At 39.0% G+C, this 22294-nt stretch overlaps 1 protein-coding gene across 2 annotated transcripts in view; it reads right to left on the reverse strand.

Moving 5' to 3' along the window:
* Positions 1–18425, reverse strand: part of BBS4 (Bardet-Biedl syndrome 4) — a 57437-nt gene extending 39012 nt beyond the window's left edge. The window contains exons 1-2 of one of the 2 annotated variants that reach the window (XM_055320212.1): positions 15782–18382; positions 4917–4968 (exon numbers count right to left, since the gene is read on the reverse strand). In XM_055320212.1, the coding sequence (XP_055176187.1) occupies positions 4917–4968; positions 15782–15805 (76 nt within the window). In that variant the 5' untranslated portion in view covers positions 15806–18382. Of the gene's footprint in view, positions 1–4916; positions 4969–15781 lie in introns of both variants that reach the window. The other variant, XM_055320211.1, reaches the window with a different exon arrangement.
* Positions 18426–22294: the final 3869 nt, after the last annotated feature.

The following is a 22294-nucleotide window of genomic DNA, read 5'->3' on the forward strand; positions in this document are numbered from 1 at the left end:
CTTTTTTGTGAAAATAAGTACATATATATTTTTTTACTTCCCCTTCTTTCTTATAAAAATGTAGCATATGGCAACTCCTCTTTTGTACTGGCCCTGAGATCAGGACTTGAGCTGAAACCAGGAGTCAGTCACTCAACTGACTGTACCACCAAGGCACTCCTCCATGGCCTATCTTTTAAATGTGTACCAATACCATACTATTTTAATTAGAGAGGCTTCATAGTGTTTTTAATATCCATTAGGGAAAATTGTGAACTTCATGCCAATATATTTGACAATTTAGATGAAGTGAAAATAATTCCTTGCAAGACACAAACTACCAAAACTCAATTAAGAACTAGGGGGATGCCTGGGTGGCTCAGCAGTTTAGCGCCTGCCTTTGGCTCAGGGCTTGATCCCGGAGTGCCGAGATCGAGTCCCACATTGGGCTCCCTGCATGGAGCCTGCTTCTCCCTCTGCCTGTGTCTCTGCCTCTCTTTGTGTCTCTCTCATGAGTAAATAAATAAAAAGAACTAGGTAACCTGTTTAGCCTCATCTCTATTAAATAAATTGAATTTGTTCTTGAAAACATTTCTACAAAGAAAACTCAAGGCCCAAATGGCTTCACAGAAACATTCCAGCAAATATTTAAGTATGAAGTTGGTCAATTCTCCATAACTCTTCCAGAAAATTAAAAAGAAGAAACTATTTCCCAAATCATTTATGAGGTATAAGGAACACTCATACTTTGAAAAAGGAAATACAAAACAGTGTAACTACTTTGGAAAACAGTTTGGCAATTTCCAGTAAAAATAAATATATACTCAAAATACCATCCAGCAATTCCACTCCAAAACACTTCACAAACGAAATAAAAATATGTTCACACAAAACCCTTGAAGCAAATGTTTACATAGCAGCTGTATTTGTAATAGCCCAAAACTCAAATGTCCTTTGATGAACAGATGGATAAATGAACTGCAGTATAAACATACAACTGAATACTACTCATCAATAAAAAAAAAAGTCAAATACACAACATGGATAAATCTCAAAAACATTACACTTGGTGAAAAATACCACTAAAAAGGTTACAGAATGTATGCTTTATTCAAATGTTATTCTCAAAGAGATAAAACTATAGGAAGAAAAAAATCAATGATTGCCAGCAATTGAAAGTGGAAGAAGTGATTTACTACAAAGTAAAGGTGAATTTTTGAGGGTGATTAAGCTGTTCTACATCTTGATTGTGGTGATGGTGGTGGTCACAGAACTATTCTCGTTTGTCAAAATTCCCAGAACTTTATACTTTAAAAAAAGGTGAATCTGACTGTATGTAAACTATACATTATCATACAAAGACTAATCAAAGCAAAACTGGAATAGCTCTATTATCATCAAAGTTGACTTCAAAGAAGGAATATAATCAGGAATAGAAGAGAGACATTACATAATGATAAAAGAGTCAGTTCACCAATAAGTCAAACAATCTTAAATGCATATCCATCCAACAACAGATCTTCAAAATACACAAAGTAAAAATCGACAGATCTTTAGGAAGAAACAGACAAACCCATAATTACATGTGTATACTTCAACATTCTTGTCTCATTACGGGCATCAGTACCTTCCTGGTAAGGATATTAATATCTGTATCGGTGAGTACATAGAACATTATCAAACAACTTGACCTAACTGACATTTGTAGATTACTCCATCCAACAGAAAAATACATGTTCTTTTCAAGGTACATAAAATATGCATCAACATAGATCACATTATGGGTCATAAAACAAACCATATAAAGTATGTTCTCTACGTATAATTAGAATTAAACTAGAAACCAACAATCAAAAAAATCTGGAAAAATTTCCAAATACAGGGAAATTAATGAATACCTTTCTTAATTGTGCACAGGTTAAAAGGGAACACAAAGGAAATTTTAAAATATTTAGAATTATATAAAAGTTAAAACATCTGAAATGTTTATGAACCAGTTAAACAGTATTTAGAGGGAAACAAAGTACTAAATGCTTAAAACAGAAGAGAAGAAAGATATCAAACCAATTATCTAATTTTCTACTGTAAGAAATTGCAAAAAGAAACAAGAAACTGCAAATTAAACACAATATTAGATAAGAGCAGAAATCAGTGCAATCAAAACAGAAAAGCAATAGAGAAGAAAAAATAAAATCAAAAGCTGGTCCTTTGGAAAAAATCAATAACATGAATAAACCTCTAGCCAGATTTATCAAGAAAAAAAACGATAGTAGACATAAATCATCAAAATCAGGAACAGACGGAATATCACTACACATTGAAAGGAAGATACAGGAGTATCAGGACCTTTATGCCAATAAATTTGATAACTGAGATGAAATGGACAAATTTCTTTGAAAGAAAAACATTACTAAAGCTCTCCCTAAAGAAATATGTATAACTAGAATAACCCCATATCTATTAAAGAAATTGAGTTTGCACTGAAATGCCTTCCAAAGAGAAATCCAGACCTAGACTGCTTCACTGTCACACTCCAGCAAACATTTAAGAAAGACATAATACCAATTCTATACAAAACCTTCCAGAAAAGACAAGTATGGAATAGCTCCCAACTTGTTTTAAGGCCAGTATAACCTTGATACAAAAAACAAAACAACAACAAAAAAAGACAAAAGCAGTGGAAAAATAATAGTAACTACAGACCAACATCCCTCATGAACAGAAACAAATTGAATCTAGTAACATATAAAAAGGTTAATACATCATACCCTGTGGGGTTTATCCCAGGAATTCAAAGGTTGTTACAACATTCCAAAATTTAATCAATGTAATTCACCAAAGTGACATAAAATTTGGGGCTGTGGAAGCCAGAAATTAAGGGCAGGTTAAGAGAAGTTATACCTTTGATAGTTTAGGTGCTTGTATCACCACCTTGTACAACTCCATTGTATTTGACATGAATGATACCCCAGGAATTGTAAAATATAGTGGTATTGAGAATGTGTAAAATGGTTAACCAAAAGGCAATGCAACTTTGTGCTGGACTGAAAGAAATAAAAGATCCAGATGAAGAGATTTTTACCTTTCAGACATTCCACTTGGTCCTGTTCACATCTGAAATATTCTGTTTAATTCTGAACTCTATACTTCCAATGAGAACAATGAATTTCATCAGAGAACTAAAGCAATAATGGCAAAAGAATTCTAGACATTTCATAGAAAAAGAGCTGGAAAAACTGGAAGGCGTATACTACATTTCAATAATTTGCTTATATTTTATATGCCTTAAAAACTATTAATTTCTGAGGGCAGAACCCATGCCCTATTTATCTTTGTATTCCAAATATCTATTACTGATCCCAGAACTGGGTAAGTACTCATGTAGGAGGGGGTTCAAGAACAGGAAAAACTAAACTTTAATAACTGAAATCAGAAAGTAGCAAGAAAAGATTGGAAAGGGCACTACAGCACTGTTACTTCTCATAGCATTAACATGCCAAATGTGACCCTCCATCCCATAGCTATCAGCTTTGTATCTCACCAGCCTGAATTGCTTATGTGCCAAATTTTGACTGGTATATATGCTAATTCCTGCTCTTCTGGACCTCAGACGCCCAAGTCTATTGAGCCACAGAGTTTGACTCTGGAGGAAGCACAGAAGAGATAATTATAATACTCACTAGCCCCACCTAACTAGCCAAATCACCCCAGCAATTAAACGAAGTGATAGACATCACAGCAAGATGATCTGCATGTCCAGAAATGATGTAAAAAGTAACTGCAACTATGTTAGATATTAGAAGAAACACCTCAACTTCATAAGTAATCTGAATTATAGATGTACTGCTCTTTCAATGAAAGATATATTCCTGAAAAACTCTTTGAAAACAAATTCTGAAGGCAATCATATTTTCCAACAACCTGTATTATAATTTCAAAGTGGAACAGAAATGCCCCAAGTAAACTAAACAATTTATTGGCAAAATGAAATTTAAAAATCTTAGCAGACAACAGGAAAACACATGCTGCTAAAGGGTGTATGGCCTGTTAATCATCACTCATAATGCAGACAAGAACTACACCCACGACCCTGGGCAAGTCATGCTGCTTCCCCTCAGCCTTGGTTTCCTCATCTGGAAAATAATAAATACATGGATAAATAATAAAATAGATGGGTCTCTTCTGCTAAATAAAAAGTCTGGGTATTTTCTAATGCCTGATGAGTTTGTGAGGTATTAGACATGTTTATTGGACACCAACAGAATATCCAATATAGTTAACTACAATCTGCAAACCTTCCTAAGACTTTAGAAGTTAACAAATGAAGGAATCCTATTCTTCTAAATAAAATATAACATATCTGTATCAGATTTTTTAATGCAGCTCTTTATAGTATATGCCTTTACCTAGTCTTCACAGACTCAATTCTCATAAAACCTCACACTTATTTAACAGACATGAGATTATGTGAGGCCGGATGTGTGCCATGGTAACTTCAGAGTGTTTTGTCCACAAGTAGAAAATACACACTTGCATAATAACAAAGCCCCATTTAAACACATTTACAGGTAAAATCAATCCCATATCTAAAAACTCCATAAAATAGGGCAGCCCCGGTGGCCCAGCAGTTTAGAGCTGCCTTCAGCCCGAGGTGTGCTACTGCAGACCCAGGATCGAGTCCCACATCAGGTTTCCTGCACAAAGCCTGCTTCTCCCTCTGCTTTTCTTTCTCTTTCTCTCTCTCTTGAATAAATAAGTAAAATCTTTAAAAAATAAAATAAAATAAAATCTCCATAAAATAAAAGCTACAGAGGAATATTTAGACTATTACTGCTTTCCCCCAAAACTCACATTTTTAAAAGCTCTAATGCATATAGAACAAAGAATCAATAGAAAATCTGTGCAAATACACACATACAATAAAATTGTGTACTGACCTTTTTTCAGCCGGGGTTTTTGAGATTCAGCAGATGCAGGAAACTGAGTTCTCTGGGAAAAAAAAAAAAAAAAAAAAAGTAGTCTATGTGAAAGCAACACCATGTATCTTGCTAACTTGAAAAAGCATTCAAACAATAATAATCAGTAGCTCTCCAATCATGCAATACATGTGGGCACAAAGATTTATTTTTAATATGGTTTAAAAATCAAATGTCAAGTCATACTTTGGCTATCCAAACTATTAATAATGTATAATGCATATTTATAATATACTCTTATGTTTAATATATGATTTTATATATATATATATATATATATATATATATTAAAGATTCTATTTATTTAAGAGACAGAGAAAGCATGAGAAGGGGGAAAAAGGGGGAATCTTAAGCAGATTCTGGACAGTGAGGAATCCAATGTGGGGCTCAATCCCATGACCCTGAGATCAAGCCCCAAGCTGAAACCAAGAGTTAGACACTTAACCAACTGAGCCAACCAGGTGCCCTGTGTAATATATAATTATAATGCATAAAATGTGCACAAATAAATGTACTAAGCTCTTAAACACTACATATTAGTATTATACTTAATGCTATACATTTAGCATCCAAACCAAAACATAGTCATTTTGATAAAAAGAATTTTATGAGGTCATCTATATAGAAACTGCCTAGCACTCAATTCTAGGAGTTTCTCTTTTTCTTTTTTTAAAGATTTATTTATTTGAGAGACAGAGAGAGAAACAGAACACGCACTAGTAGGGGGAGGCGGAGAGGGAGAGAAAAATCCTCAAGCACACTCCCTGCTGAGCAAGGAGCCTGACCTGGGGCTTGATCCCACAATCTTGCAATCATGATCTTAGCCAAAATCAAAAGTTGGACGCTTAATCAACTAAGTCACCCAGGCACCCCTAAGAGGGTTATTTTTATTTTTTATTTTTTTACTTATTTATGATAGGCACACAGTGAGAGAGAGAGAGGCAGAGACACAGGCAGAGGGAGAAGCAGGCTCCATACACCGGGAGCCTGACGTGGGACTCGATCCTGGGTCTCCAGGATCGCGCCCTGGGCCAAAGGCAGGCGCTAAACCTCTGCGCCACCCAGGGATCCCTAGGAGGGTTATTTTTTAAGGGACATTATTCAATATAATAAATACTATCTTACACATAAGATCTTTGCAGAAAACCTTCAAATGGAGTTTTATTATACTACCTTCTGTTATATAGGATATAGTAAGATATAAGCAAAAATAATGGCTGAAATTTTCCAGAAGTAATGAGACACTAATCTTTATATATTTAATTTTTTTAAAGATTTATTTATTTATTTATTTATTTATTTATTTATTTATGATAGACATAGAGAGAGAGAGAGAGAGAGAGAGAGAGAGAGGGGCAGAGACACAGGAACAGGGAGAAGCAGGCTCCATGCCGGGAGCCCGATGTGGGACTCGATCCCAGGACTTCAGGATTGCGCCCTGGGCCAAAGGCAGGCGCTAAACCGCTGAGCCACCCAGGGAATCCCTATTTATTTTTTTTTTTAATTTAAAGATTGTATCTCTTTATTCATGAGAGACAGAAAGAAAGGCAGAGACACAGGCAGAGGGAGAAGCAGGCTCCATGCGGGACTCGATCCCAGGACTCCAGGATCAGGTCCTGGGCTGAAGGCGGCGCTAAACCGCTGAGCCAGCCGGGCTGCCCTGGACACTAATCTTCAGATTCAGAATGCTAAACCAATCTTGACCAGGTTAAATGAAAATAAATCCCCATTTGTGTTCATCAAAAGGTCATGCACCAGAGACAATAAGAAGTTCCTAAAAGCAACCAAAGAGGGTGCTTCGGTGACTCAGTCAGTCAAACATTTGCCTTTGGCTCTGTCATGATTCTGGGGTCCTGCAGTGGAGCTCCATGTAGGGCTCCCTCGGAGGGAGCTCCCTCCACGACAGGGAGCCTGTTCTCTCTGTCCCTCTGCCCTTGCTTGCCCTGCTGGAGCTTGCTCTCTCTTTCTCAAATAAAAATCTTATATTAAAAAAAGTGACCAAAGGAAAAAAGTATCACTAGCTAACCTATACAGAAAGGACAATTAGACTGACACCTGATGTCTCAACAATTAAAAATGGAAAATAATATCACATAAAGAGATTATAAGAAAAATCACTCTCACGTCTCAGGTGCTAAGTAAAATAAAAGTAATCTAAACACAAGGTCAACAAACTATGCCCTGCAGGCCAAACAAATCCAGCCCATTTATTTATTTATTTGAGAGAGAGAGAAAGAGAGCACGCGCTCATGTGAGCGGGAGAAGGCAGAGGGAAAAAGAGAATCTGAAGCTTATTTCACACTGAGTGGGGAGCCTGATGCGGGGCTTAATCCCACAACCATGAGATATGACCTGAACCAAAACAAAGTGGTTATGCTCAATCGACTGAGCCACCCAAGCATCCTTGCTTTTTACATTTTTAATAGTTTTTACATTTTTTTCATCTTTTGTAAGCCCTGAAAATTCTATAAAATTCAAATTTAAGTGTCTAAAATCTTTTCAAACCACAGTCACACACATGTTTACATGTCGTCTATGGTTGCTTCCACACTACAACTGCATAGTTGAATTGCTTGCAACAGAGACTAGCCCACAAAGCCCAAAATATTTATTACCAAAAAATAGTCTGCCAACCTCAAATCTAAACTCCTACGTCTTCCAAAACTAATTTTCAGAGTGCCTGGCTGGCTCAGTTGGAAGACCATGCAACTCTTCTAAGTCTGAGCCCAATGCTGGGTAAAATTTTGTTTAAATAAACTTCTAAAAGATATGAATTAGGAAAAAGGAAAATAATCCCAGAATGAAGGAGACAAATGAGCAAAGGAACTAGTAAAATATGGAAGTATTCTAAACATCCACTTACTGAATAAAACAAAGTATAATTTGTGGTGCTGAGAAACACAAAAACTACAAAACTGAACAACAGTAGCATGGCAATGTTGTGGCATGGCAATGGGTAATAAAGCATTTGATAATCCCTACATTACCAAGTTTTAAATTTGAACTTTCAGTTAAATATGTATTATAAAAAGAAATTGGGTAATCACTAAAGGAAGACTAAAGAACAGAGTATACAACTTCCAAGTAATGAAATGAGAGGAAGAGAAAGAAAGAAGAAATTCAGCCAAAAAAAAAAAAAGAGAGAGAGAGAGAGGGGCAAGAAAAGAAAGAAAAAATGAAATTCTCTAGTTAAATTATCAGGATGGATTTAAAAATCTAGATGTATGCTATTTATATAAAAACATACCCAAAGGGGATCCCTGGGTGGCGCAGCGGTTTAGCGCCTGCCTTTGGCCCAGGGCGCGATCCTGGAGAACCGGGATCGAATCCCACGTCGGGCTCCCGGTGCATGGAGCCTGCTTCTCCCTCTGCCTGTGTCTCCACCTCTCTCTCTCTCTCTCTCTCTCTCTCTCTCTGTGACTATCATAAATAAATAAAATTTAAAAAAAAAAAAACATACCCAAAGCAGAAAGACAAAAGTAAAAAGATGGAAAAAGATACACCAGGAAAATAGAAACAAAGAGAAAAACTAAAGTAGCAATATTAACATGAAACAAAACAGACTTCCAGACAGAAAGAAAGCTTTATCAGGGAAATGAAAATGAATTAATATAGATCAAAGACTAAAAATGAACAAGGCAAATTTAAAGCTTTTAGAAAAAAATATAGGAAAGGATTACTTCAGTAAGATATAAAAAGCACAAACCAATTGAGAAAATATCTAAGTATTCAACTACATTAAAATTAAGAACTTCTAACCCAAAAATGAGGTGAAGACAGAAAACTAAGAAGATATTTGCAATACAAAAACCAAAAAATCCCCCCCAAAAAGTGATAAAGGATTAACAGCTAGAAACTATAACTAACTACAAAACAAATAGTAAAAAGAAAGCAAGAAGAAAAACAGTTAAGTAGAAAAATAAGCAAAACATGGGGTGCCTGGATGGCTCAGTTGGTTAAGCATCTGCCTTCAGCTCAGGTCATGATCCCAGGGCCCTGGGATAGAGCCCTGCATCGGGCTCCCTGCTCAGTGGGGAGTCAGCTTCTCCTCCCCCTTCTCCCCATCACTTGTGTTCTCTCTCATTCACTGTGCTAATAAATAAACAATCTTTTATAAAAGAAAAACATGAGCCAGGCATTGCACAGAAAAGTAAAAGACAACCAACCACTGCTGCTCCACCTCATTAATAATCAGTTAAAATCACATTAAGACTTCATTTCACATCAACTATATTGACAGAATTTAAAACCATGACAACATCGAAGATGTAAGCAATATGAACTGATGATAGAAGCATAAATGGTTACAACCACCTTAAAGTTTCCCACAAGTAATGAGGTTGAAGATGTACCTACTCCATGAATGAAAAATCCTTTTCTCAGAATACCCTAGAGAAACTCTTAGATTAAGAGACATGTATAAGAATGTTTACAGGGGGATCCCTGGGTGGCGCAGCGATTTGGCGCCTGCCTTTGGCCCGGGGCGCGATCCTGGAGACCCGGGATCGAGTCCCACGTCGGGCTCCCGGTGCATGGAGCCTGCTTCTCCCTCTGCCTGTGTCTCTGCCTCTCTCTCTCTCTCTGTATGACTATCGTAAATAAATAAAAAAAAATTAAAAAAAAAAAAAAAAAAAGAATGTTTACAGGGCAGCCCAGGTGGCTCAGCAGTTTAGCACCGCCTTCAACCCTGGGCCTGGTCCTGGAGACCCGGGATCGAGTCTCATGTCAGGCTCCCTGCGTGGAGCCTGCTTCTCCGTCCTGCCTGTATCTCTGCCTCTCTGCACCCCATCCCCCTCTCTCATGAATAAATAAATAAAATCTTAAAAAAAAATAATAAAGAATGTTTACAGCCAGGCCTGAGACATTCTTACTTCTTACTTTTTGCACCCTAAGCACCTCACTTGCCCTACCCTGGCCCTAGCCCTGTTAATAATATTACTTTTAATACCTTAAAGTCAGGGGCTCCTGGTTGGCTCAGGCAGTAGGGCATGTGACTCTTGATCTCAGGGTCATGAGTTCAAGCCTCATATTGGGTACGGAACTTAAAAAACAAAAAACTAAAACTGAAAATCAGAAGGAAAAAATAAGTTGAACACAGGCTCAGAGAATAAAAAAGTGATTGCCAGGGTTGGGAAGTAGGAGAAATAGGAAGAGGTTAGTAAAAGTGTACAAGCTTTTAAGATGAATATAAGGTGACTATAGTTGACATTATATTGTGTAATTGAAATTTGTTCTGTATAATTTGAAATTTGCGAGGTGCCTGGGTGGCTCTATTGGTTGAGCGTCCAATTCTCAAGTTTGGCTTGGGTGGTGATCTCAGGTTCCTGGGATCGAACCCCACATCTGGCTTCCCACTCAGTGGGGAGTCTGCAGGTATCCCTCCCACCACTCTCAAATAAAAAAATAAATCTTAAAAAAAAATTTGCTAAGAATGTGGAACTTAAATGTCCTCACCAGGAAAAAAAAAAAAAAAAGTATATATGTGGAGCGATGAATGATTTGATGGTGGGAATCCTTCCACAATGTATATCAAATGATCACATTGTATACTTTAAATATCTTACAACTTTGTCAACTGTACCTCAATAAAGCTGAAAAAATTAGAACTCAAATCTCTGTCTAGTAGAATGGATAAATTAATTATAGTATTTTCATATAATGGGATAATATACAGCACTGAAAAATGAATAAACTACACAATTTCTTAAATCCAATATATTATCTAGAGGTATTAAATATGGTAAAACTAAAGAAAAGCAGACGAGTAACAAAATTGAGGAAAAAGATACTCCTGACAGGGTAGGAGGAAAATGCAGTAAGGGAAGAAACATTTAGGATTCAAAGTTATTGTTAATGACCCATTTCTTAACCTGTGAGGTAGAAACACAACTTTCCATTACCCTGTTCTTTAAAATTTGCATATAACCTTTTATTCACTCTTTTAGAGCTAAGATACACTTCACAACAACAACAAAAAAATTGATTCTCAGAATAAAACAGGATACATACTTGTTCTATTAGCTATTTTATTATCTTGACTTAACAAATACAGAAATCTTACTAAACCAAATAACCCATTTTTAATGGGCAAAATATCTGTAGACACACTTCACTAAAGAGAAACGGATGAATAAGCACATAAAGATAATACCATTATTCGTTGGGGAAATATAAATTAAAACCATAATAACCAATATACATACATTAGAATGACAAAAGACTGACAATATATGAAGTATTAACAAAGCAGGTATGTGGAAAACTGAAACCCTCACATACTGCTCGTGGGAATGTAAAATGGTACATACAGCCACTTTAGCAAAGCTTGGCATGAGGCACCTGGGTGACTCCATCAATTAAGCATCCAAATCTTGATTTCTGCTCAGTTGATGATCTCAGGGCCCTGAGATCAAGCCCCACACTGGGCTCCTGACCTCAGCGTCCACTTATCCCTCTCCCTTTGCTCCTCCTCCCACTCATTCTATCTCTAAAATAAATAAAATCTTTACAAAGAATTTTGGCAGTTTTGTTGTTAACACACACTAACCATATAACCCAGCAATTTCACTCCTGAATAAATAAAAGCATATCCGTACAAAGATTCACAGCAACATTCATAATAGCCAAAAACAGGAAACCAGTCTTCATGTCCATCACTTGGTGCATAAAAAAATGTATATATTCATACAATGGAATATTGCTTAGAAATAAAAAGGAACAAAATACTGCTATGTACAATATAAATGAACCTCAAAAAACATGCTAAGTGAAATTCAGACACATAAGACTGTATTGTGTGATTACATGAAATTGTAGAAAAAGCAAACAATGGAGAAAGATCCGTGGTCAGCCACTGATCAGTGGTTAGAAGTAGAGAGTGGCTGCAAATGGACCCAAGGGAACTTTTTGGAGTGATGGAGGTAAGAGGATTGTGGTAGCAGTTTTGCAAATATATAAATTTACTAAAATTGATCCAACTGTACACCTAAAATGGGTAAATTTTATGGTATGTGTATTATACCTCAACATAGCTGGTTTTTAAAATGCTAAAGAACTCTATTTTTTTCTAACTGGGATTTGTTTTTCTTTAAAGGTTTTATTTAGAGAGAGGGAGAGCATGCACATGAGCAGAGAAGGGACAGAAGGAGAGAATCTCAAGCACACTCCTTGCCCAATGCAGGGCTCGATCCCACAACCCTGAGATCATGACCTGAGCTGAAATCAAGAATCAGATGCTTAACTGACTGAGCCATCCAGGTGGCCTTAATTGGGATTTTTTTAAACTTTGGGGGAACATATTAAGAATCTTAAAGGCTCAGGTGGTCTGGCTGGCTCAGTCAGCAAGGCATGCAAATCATGATCTTGGGGGTGTAAGTTCCAACCCCACAGTTGGCATAGAGAGTACTAAAAGATAAATAAATAAAAATAAAAATCTTAAAGGCTCAAAAAGCATCTTCATGAGCCAGCAATCTTTCTGCAAAAGGAGAATTAAAATATAATCTTTTAGTCTCTTTTTCAAAATGTCTTTCACAACATTCAGATAGAAAGGATTCTATTAGCCCGCTTAATCTTCACAGCTGGGATGTATGGAGAATTCATTATGTTCTTCTGGTTTTTCATTTTTATGTAGCTCTGTGATCTTTTCTTCATCTAACAAATATTTATGTAATATTTGGTATGTGCTAGGCACTATATATGAGCCAAGTCAACTAATACAATAGTAATTTTTGCTTTCCATTCTGAAAGGTTTAATCTTTAAACTTACAGGAAGAAAAACAGATATTTATACAAATACACTGAATAATGGGAATCAGGAAGTTGTAAAAAATTTGTAAGCACAAATCATAGAAAGCAGTATTATTTGCTTTTATTTTTAAGATCTCTAAATCATTTACTATATACTCTTTAAAAATATATAAATATCAGTCCCCAGTTTTCCCAAGGAACTAACTGGTAATAATCCTTGGTAGTCTGGGTAGTGTATTACAATTTCTGTGTGTCTCATATTAGCCTTGTTTTACTCCATTTTATTGGGATGTCTCCTGGCTTCAAGGCCTGTACAGCAGCAGTCTTAGATTTTTACTTATGCATTTAAAAGTCTCTGTTTTAAGTCTCTTAGTATTCTCTCCTCCACACCTATATACCCATATCCACAGATCTATGTGGGTTTTTTTATGCCACAAAATTAAGATCACACGATATACCCCAATAAAAAGCAAAAGAAAAAAGGGGGGGGCACATCTGGATGGCTCAGTTGGTTAAGTGTCCAACTCCTGATCTCAGCTCAGGTCTTCATCTCAGAGTCGTGAGTTCAAGCCCTGTGTTGTGTGTTCCACGCTGGGAGTGGAGCCTACTTAAAAAAAAAAAAAAAAAAGCCCCAAATGGAGTTATTTGGAGTTATTTGACATGGGAGCTAAGTCCCATGTCAACAAACTAAGACTGAATTTCTACCTCCCAGGAACAGAATCTTAAACCAGGCAATCAGAAACCATCTAATCAGTATAAGTGAGGTAATGTGCCTGAAGACCCCTACCATCACCTAGAGGAAAGGGACCTTGCAATTACCAACCTTTTTGTCTAGTAGAACTTCCCTGTTCCCACTCCTTTCTACCTATGAAAGCCTTTCATTTGTAGGGCTCTTCAGAGCTCCTGTCTGGGAGAAGGAACGCTGTCTGATTCACGAATCGCTGAATAAAGCCAGTAAGATCTTTAAAGTCTACTCAGTTAAATTTTGTTTTTTAGTACTCCACTGCACATCTAGCTTTTTAAAAATGTATACCATTCACATCAACCTATAGAGTTCTAACACTTTTAATGGCTGCATAATATTCCTCAGAATGGAAGTATCAGAAGTAATCTATTCCCCTATGAATGGGTATTCACCTTGCTTCCAGCATTTTGCCACTATCAACAATTCTGCAAATGAATACCCTTGCACTCTGTGCTTTCTTTTGCTTTTACTTCAGGGAGATACAGGTCAGTTGTCTGAGTGAATGAGACTGGGGGGGCGGGGGCTTTTCATTTTATTACAAGACCAGATCACTTCCAAAAAGGGCAAAATTCAAATCTCCATGCACAGGTAATGTGAAAAGATGAAACTCCTACAAATAACTATAACCCTGCTAGCAATAAACTTGACAGTAATGAAAATAACCAGTTAACTTTAGGCTCAAGAGCTAAAGTCATATTGAAACAAAACAGCCATTCTCTGTGAGATACTATTAGATTGGAAAGGTCAGGACAATTCTGGCATCACAGAAATCACATTCATATTCTATTTATAAACACCTATCTCTATGGGCAATGAGCACTGGAGAAATAAGCTGTATTCATAGCAATGTTGTGTTACCATTATACCTTACATTTATGGAGGTGAAGTATTTTCTTTGCCATATTTCTAATATCTAAAACCTTGTAACACTAACCATGCTATTTAATTTTTTTTTTTTTACTTTGTAGTTTAACAAAAGTCTTTGATTTGGGCCTCTGTCCCTGTATTCAGGGTTCTATGATGACACTAAAAATAATTTGACTTCTCTGGGTATGAAAAGGGAATAGAAAACAAGCCCACCCCCCACCCGCCACCCCCAGATAGCACTGGCCTTGCTCCTTAATGGCCCAAAAGTAAGTTATAAAACAGCCAAAAAGTGCTGTATGTTGTCTCCTATGTTTTCCAGGCCGGTTTTCAAAGGGCAATACATTCCAAATAAATAACTAAAGCCATTCTAACAAAAGGGCACAAGATGCTTTGAAACCCAACACCAGAAGTAGACAAGGTTTTGCACTTAGAACTTTGCAGAAATTAGATCCAATTCTAGACACTACACAAACTGCCACAGGGTCACCCTGAGTTAGTTCTGGGATACTCTATTACCATCTCTGTGGGCTTTAATTAATGTCTACCTCAGGCTCCCGCTGAATCGCAACACAGCACTTTCCTAACTAAATTACAACGGAGAAAAAATAAAAGGGTTGCGGAAGGGGGGTAAGGTGGGGGGACTGGGCGACGGGCACTCAGGAGGGCACTTGGTGGGATGAGCACTGGGTGTTATACTAGATGCTGGTAAACTGATAAGAGGAAGGAAAGGAAGGGGAGAGGGAGAGGGGAGAGAGGAGAAGGAGGGGGGAGGGAGAGAGATGGGGAGGAAGGGGGGATGGAGGGAGGGGGAGGGGGGAAGGGAAGGGGAGAGGGGAGGGAGGAGAAGGAGCGAGGCAGGGAGGGAGAGGGAAGAGGGAAGGTGGAGGGAGGGGGAGAGAGGGAGGGGAGGGAAGAAGGAGGGGGAGGGACGGGAGGGGAGGGGAGGGGGAGGGACGGGGAGGATGGAGGGACCGGGAGGATGGAAGGGGAGGATGGAGGAGGGAGGAAAAAGAAAGAAAAGAGAAAAAAAAAAAGGAAAGAAAAAGAGAAAAGACGGAGAGGTCCGCGGAGGAGGGCCGGCCCGCCCACCGGCAGGCGGTGCGGACGCCGACAGCCCCGGGCTCCGTCCGACCCCCAGCCCAGTCCCGGGGATTAACCCCGACCGCGGCCCGGCCGGCAGCGCTTCCTTCCCAAATCTCGCGAGACCGAGATCGGACTGGACGAGACCAACCCCACCACCCGGACGGGCCCAGCGCCGCAAAGTCCGCGTCGCCCGTGGAGACCCGCTCCCAGGAGCCGGGCCGCGCCGCCCCGCGCACCCCCAGCGGCTCCAGGGCCGGCTCCGCCCTCCCCCGGGAACAGCTGCGTGGGGCACAGGCCGCCCGCCAGCCTGCCTCGCCTCGCCTCTCCGCTCGGGCGGCCCACCCCTCCCGGCGGCCGGGACACCGAGCGGCAGGTCGGCGCTCACCGTCGCCAGCCTCTCCTCAGCCATCTTGGCTCCGCCCACCGCTGCGTGGGCGGAAGTGGGCGGTTCGCAGACGTCGGGCGAACGGAAGTCGTGGTGCGGGGTACGCAGGGAGCGGCCGGACCGCGCGGGAGGTGGTCGTGGCGGCGGCCTTCGCCTGGGAGGGTCTTCGGGAGGCGCGGCGCGGGTCGGGGGCGGCTTCGCCCGCGGCTGGGTGCCGAGAGGGACCCGGGAGGCAGCGCGCGTGCTCCCGGACAGCCCCTGGGCGCCCGGAGAGTCGGGGAAGCCGCGCGGCCCCGCCCGCCCCGCCGCCTCCGTGCGCGCCCTCCAGCTCCCCCGCGAGTCCTGGCCCCGCGCCCTGAGGTACCGAAGCCCGTTCTCGACCGACGGAAACCTGCTCGCTGCTCAGCCGTCACCTCCAGCCTCGGCTTCGCCGCCTCGGGCTCCCGCTCCCCTTGGCGCCAGAGTTTGCGGATGCGCTGCAGGCGGGCTGCCGACGAGCGCAGTCTCGATGGGATCGGACCCGGGAGATTTCCCGGGAAAGCCGGAAACGCGGTCCTCAAAAGTCAGTGAAACGGCCTAAGGACGCTGCGACTGGACAGATTTTCGCGGTTTGGGCACAACCCGCTCCCCGGCACAGGTTACGTGACGTGACCCCTCTGGTCCCTGGCGTGGGGGGAGTTCTCGTGGAAGGAACACGTGGGCTCTGGAGTCAGTCAGACGCGAGTTCGGAGCTGGAGCGCCGCGTGACGTGAGCCCGTCGCTTCCTGAACTTCATTCATTCTAGGACCTGAAACTATGGAAGGAAGGAAAACCGCCAAGAGGAGCCCTTGCACCCACAGCACCGACCTTAAAAGTAGAGAGAGGAAGTCAGACGTTAATAACAGAAGCAAAATTTATGAAGAAACAGTTCACCAAATAAGTACAAATGGCTGTTTAGACATCAAAGTATAACTTTGCAAGGAAGGGAAAAAAAACATGCAAATTAAAGTTTCCAAGAGATACCTTCCCCCTCTTACATGGCAAAGCAAAAAAAAAAAAAAAAAAAAAAAATCTTTCACTAACATAGTTGTGAGGAAACATGCATTTTTCATCTGTGGCTAGTGGGGATATGAATGGATACAACCTCCGTTGACAGCAGTTTGGCAATAACTACCAAAATTCAAAATGCACATCATTTTTAATTCCCTTATTTGAATTCTAGGAATTTATTCTATAGGTACATTTGCGAGAAATGACTTTACATACAAAGTTATTCAATGCAGCATTGTGTGTTATAACCAAAGCCTGAAAACAACCTCATTGCCTAATCATTGAGGTTAAAAATTTATGCTAAGCCCGTACTTACTATCTGATACATGAAGAGAGGCAACTATTTACATATTGACATAGAAGAATTGCCAAGATACATTATTAACAGGTAAAAACAAAGTGCAGAAAAATGTATATATCTGTGTTAATAAAGAGAAGGCAAAAAATGAGTATTATGTACATAATTGCTTGTGTACTCAGAAAATATCTCTGGAAGTAGATTCAAAATGCTGTAAGTGGTTACTAGTAAGGAGAACAACTGGGTAGCAGAGGGGCAGGGAAGAGACTTTTTATTCTATACCTTGTGTACAATTTGAATTTTTTACCAAGCAGATGTATTCTCTATTTCAATCAGAAAAAAATAAAATTAAATGAAAACTACATAACTGTAGAATTGTGGTAAATGCTAATAAGGAAAAATACAGAGTAAAAGAGCAAATAACAGGGAGATCCAATATAGACTTGTTTGGGCAGAGAAGTTTCCCTGGGTAAGAGATTTTTAAAATGAAATCTAGGGGATAAGGCATTAGCTTGTGGAACAGGGATGAGGAAGTGGGCAGGCCTGGGAAGAATCCTAAGGCAAAGGAAGAGTTTGTGCAAAGGCCCTGAGGATGGAAGAAATTTGGCCAGTTTGCAGCACAAAAAGACCAATGTGGCTGGAAAGAAGAAAGGGAAAGGGAGTTGGTTGCAAGAGTGGAGAGGTAGGAAAGACTAGTGGTGCAGATCCACAGAGCTCATGTGAGGGATTTTATTCTAAGGGCAGTGGGAAGGCACTAGAGAGTTCTGAGCAAAGAGTGACATGGTCAGATTTAACATTTAAAGAGTTCGTGTTAGGTGCATCTGGCTAGCTGAGAAGAGCATGTGACTCTTGATCTTGGCCCCACATTGGGTGTAGAGACACTCCAAAAATAATAAACTTAAAAAAGTAAAGAGTTCATATTAGCTAATGAGTGGAAAATGAATCAAGAGGTGGACAAGAATTGATAATCTAGGAGAGACTAAAGGATACTGAAAACGAAAGATGATGAAACAAGTTCACTTGGACTAGAGTGAATGGATTCTCAAGGATATTAGCACGAATTTCCTGTGCTGTAGAATTGTATATGGGAGAATGAGAGCGGGGGATAGAGATCACAGGAAAATAATCAGGTTTCCAACTTTGAAAGCAACTGGATGAATAGTACAATTACTAAATGGGGAGTCTTAGAGAAGCAGATGTTGGTGGCAAGCTCGTAAACACACTTCATAATATTTAAAATATCCCTGAAAGGGGTCCTATGAGGACTATATGACATTCTTTATGCCTATGTTATTAAATAAATAGGTGTTGTTATTATAATATGTTTACATATCTCTCTCCTTTGGATCCCAGATCTTAGGAGAAAGATGGAGCACTTTCTGTGCAAGAGCCTTTTTCAAATAAGAAAGCATGTTGGGTTTCTTAAATTGAAATAACTAAGTTGAATGTGCTTTAATTAGGTAATTAGAAACAAATTCCTCAAAAAACATAGCATCTTCATAGGAAGATCCTAGAATCACACAGATACTGTTTCTTATATAACAAATGAGTCTCCATTTCCCTTAGAAATCGTCCTTGGATGTAATGTTGCTTATCAGAATCATTTCAGTCATACCGCTGGTTAAGGCATTCCAGACAAAATGACATTCATCTTTTTCCCCCATAGGAGTACTTGAGGATGCAGGAGAGGAATCAGGCATCAGCAACTTTTAACATCCCCAATATACGTATAAAGAAAGAGTTACCCCCCCCCAAAAAAAAAAAGAGTGGGAAGAAGGAAAGAAAGCTACACTAATAGGATCTTAACAGCCAGCTTTGTTCTAATGCCACCTGCTAGGCAACTCTGGCACCTTCTGCCTCTTGAGTGGTACCGATCCTCCCAAAATGCATACCACTAACTCCTAAGGGCCCAGCCAACACCTAGGAAAACACTATAAAATATGAAGCTCCAGGGACCTTCATGAAGCATTTTAAACATACCCATTCCTGATTCTAGAGATACACTCAACAGCAAATGTGGGCAAAGGAATATACACTACATTGTGGGAAAAAGACACAACTTAAATGTCCATCACCAGGAACTGTTCACATAAACCAAAGTATATCCATACTAACACATATTATAGCCTGTAAAAGACTTCAAGATGGTGAAACCATTCTATGAAAAAAGGTAAAGCATAAAAAACTTAGTGTGCTTCTGTTTCTTAAATAAGTTGGGAGGGATATATTCACATTTTCTAAATAGAATTTTGAGAAGAAATTGCAAGACACTGGTAATGATGTTTGTATAGGGAGTAAAGAGGGCCAGGGGAAATAGAATGGGAAGATGACTTTGTTTTTCACTGTTTACCACTGAATAAAATTTGACTTTTTATTATCCATTTACTTTTAATTTTAAAAATTAGTTAATAAAATATGTAAATGAAACCACTTTGAAAATTCTCATTCCTGGAATTCATGTCTTATTTGGATGTTGAAAATCATAAGAGGATATGGCTCCCATCCTAGCAAACAAAGGTCAGATTAGCTAGAAGATCAAAAATCTTTTAAAACTCACCAAAAAGATAAAGACGTAAAGAAACATAAATGAACCAACCTCCAGAAAGTGCTCAGTCCTTCATAGAAAAGACAGACCCATGGCTGCTCATATTCCTGAACTATTCTGGGAAGAGGAATCCACCATAGGGGAATAAAAGAAACCACTTGAAATTTAACAAAATTTTAATAGGCCTATGGAGACTGGCATGATATTAGCATTGAGAGGACCCAGGTCCACAGAGAACGCCTGCACCCACTCACCAATCTTCTCTCTTGTATCTTAACCAAGCACAGGAACATAATAAAGTGAGAATGGAGTGGTTAATAGAAGAGTTGAGACAGATTAGTCCTGCCTTTGAGGTAAGTAGAGCCTGTCCCAAATACAAGATACCCTTTAAAAATGAGGGAGCAAAGGAAGGACACTGAAAAATCCATCAGAGGCACTCTTGAAGGTTAAGAGTGAGGTGGGAGAGCTGGGAGATCCACACCCAAAGTTCTGTGGGCATTATTCCTCAAAAGACTAGGGTAGGGCACATACAGGAAATGAGAGCAATACCTCCCCCATTGCCCCATTCCAGTGACCAAAAAACCTGGCAGCTAGCTCAGTTTGTCCACATTTTCCACTAGAAAGAGGAGATCTCTCACATTTCCAAAGACCGATTGATGACTTGGCTGTGAAGCAAAGTCAGATCTCTAGAATATTGCCAATGCCTAAAACCCAGGACTTACTGAAGGGAAAGTGCTGATTCTACCTTCAAAATATTTAAAACTAGTGGCAACTTAAAGCCACAATAAAGCCCAGATCTAGGTCAGATATACATTAGATTAATTGAACCACCACCCAAGTTGGCTTAAAGAAAAATGGGCATGCCTCAATTTGAGGGTAACATTTTTTTCGGTTTCTTTTTTTTTTTTTTATGCAAAACGTCCAGCATACAATCAAATCAAAGCCATGTGCAAAAAAAAAAACACATGTGCAAAAGCAAGAAAATGAGATCCATGGTAACAGGAAAGGATCAATAGGAGCAGAACTAGAGAGACAACCCAGATGCTGAATTATCAGTTAGGATCTTTAAAACAACTCTGATTAAAATGCTAAAAAATCTAGTGGAAGCCAAGTACTGGAATCGATAGGTTTTTTGAAATTTCTATAATAAATATGCTTAAAAAAATCTAGTGGAAATGTGGACAACATTCATGAAGAAATGGGAAGTTTTAGCAGACATGTGGTAACTATATAAACATAATGAAATGCTGGAAATGAAAAGTACAATATTAGGGGTGCCTGCCTGGCTCAGTCCGTGAAGCATGATCTCAGGATCATGAGATCAAGCCCCATGCTGGATGTAGAGTTCACCCAGAATTCATTATGTGGAGTTAAAAGAAAGCATTAGAGAATTTGGGAACAGCTAATTGGAAAGTATCCAAACTGAGAACAAGAAAATAGAGAAAAGATCCTCTAAGATCTGTAGGGAATATAAAACCATCTAATATATGTATAGGTGGAGTTTCAGAGGAGAAGAGAGGTGAGAGAATATGGAACAAAAGAAATATTTGAAGAGATAGTGGACAAGAAATATCCAGTATTAGTGAAAAACATCAACACAGATCCAAGAGATTAAGTAAACTCCATATAAGGATAAACATACCTAGTAATCTGCTGAAGACCAAAGATAAAGAGCAGATGTAATCATGGGGGAGAGGGGTGAACCTACATTATGCACAAGTAAAAAAAATAAAAACTATAGATGACTTCTGACCAGAAACAAATGAGACCTGAGGATAAATGTTTTACTGAAAGAAGAAAGAAAAGGTCAACATAGAATTCTATATCCAATTAAAATACCCCTCAAAAACAAAAGTAAAATAATAACATGACAGATAAAACCTGAGATAATTTATCTCTAGAGAAACAATAAAAGAAATGCTAAAGAAGTTCTTCAGATCAAATGGTCTAGAAATAACCACACACACAATCAATTGATTTTCAAACAAGATGCCAAGTCTGTCTAATGGGTGAAGAAAAATCTTCTTAAACAAATGTTACTGAAACTAGATATCCAAGTTGAAATAAACCTAATTTTGAACACAAAAATTAATTTGAGATGGACCATATACCTAAATATAAAACTCCAAACCATAGATGTAAAGCTTAAAACCACTGAGATGGATCCTAGACCATCTGTGATCCATTTCAGACATAATACCCCAAACCATAAAACTTTTAGAAGAAAATAAGTTCTTTGTGACCTGGAGGTCATAAAACTATAAAAGAAAAAATTGATTAAGACAGGCTTTATCAAAATAAAAATTCCTGCTCATCAAAGTATCCCAGTAAGAAAGTGGATAAGCCATTACCTATAACCACAAACAACAAAAATCACAGCACATATATCCATTAAAGGACTTGTATCCAGAAATCACAGAGTAATAATCACAAAAAGACAATCCAATGGGAAAAGACATGAAAGATGCTTCATGAAAGAGATACAAAATGTAAGGTAAGTATATGAAAAGTGCTCAACATCATTATCAGAGAAATGTAAATTAAAATCACAGTTATTTTATACCAACTAAAATGGCTAATAAAAAAACACTAACAACAGTAAATGCTGACAAGGATATGGAGCAACTAGAACTCTCATACA

The sequence above is a fragment of the Nyctereutes procyonoides genome, unplaced genomic scaffold (genome assembly GCF_905146905.1).
Source record: "Nyctereutes procyonoides isolate TBG_1078 unplaced genomic scaffold, NYPRO_anot_genome, whole genome shotgun sequence".
NCBI lineage: Eukaryota > Metazoa > Chordata > Mammalia > Carnivora > Canidae > Nyctereutes > Nyctereutes procyonoides.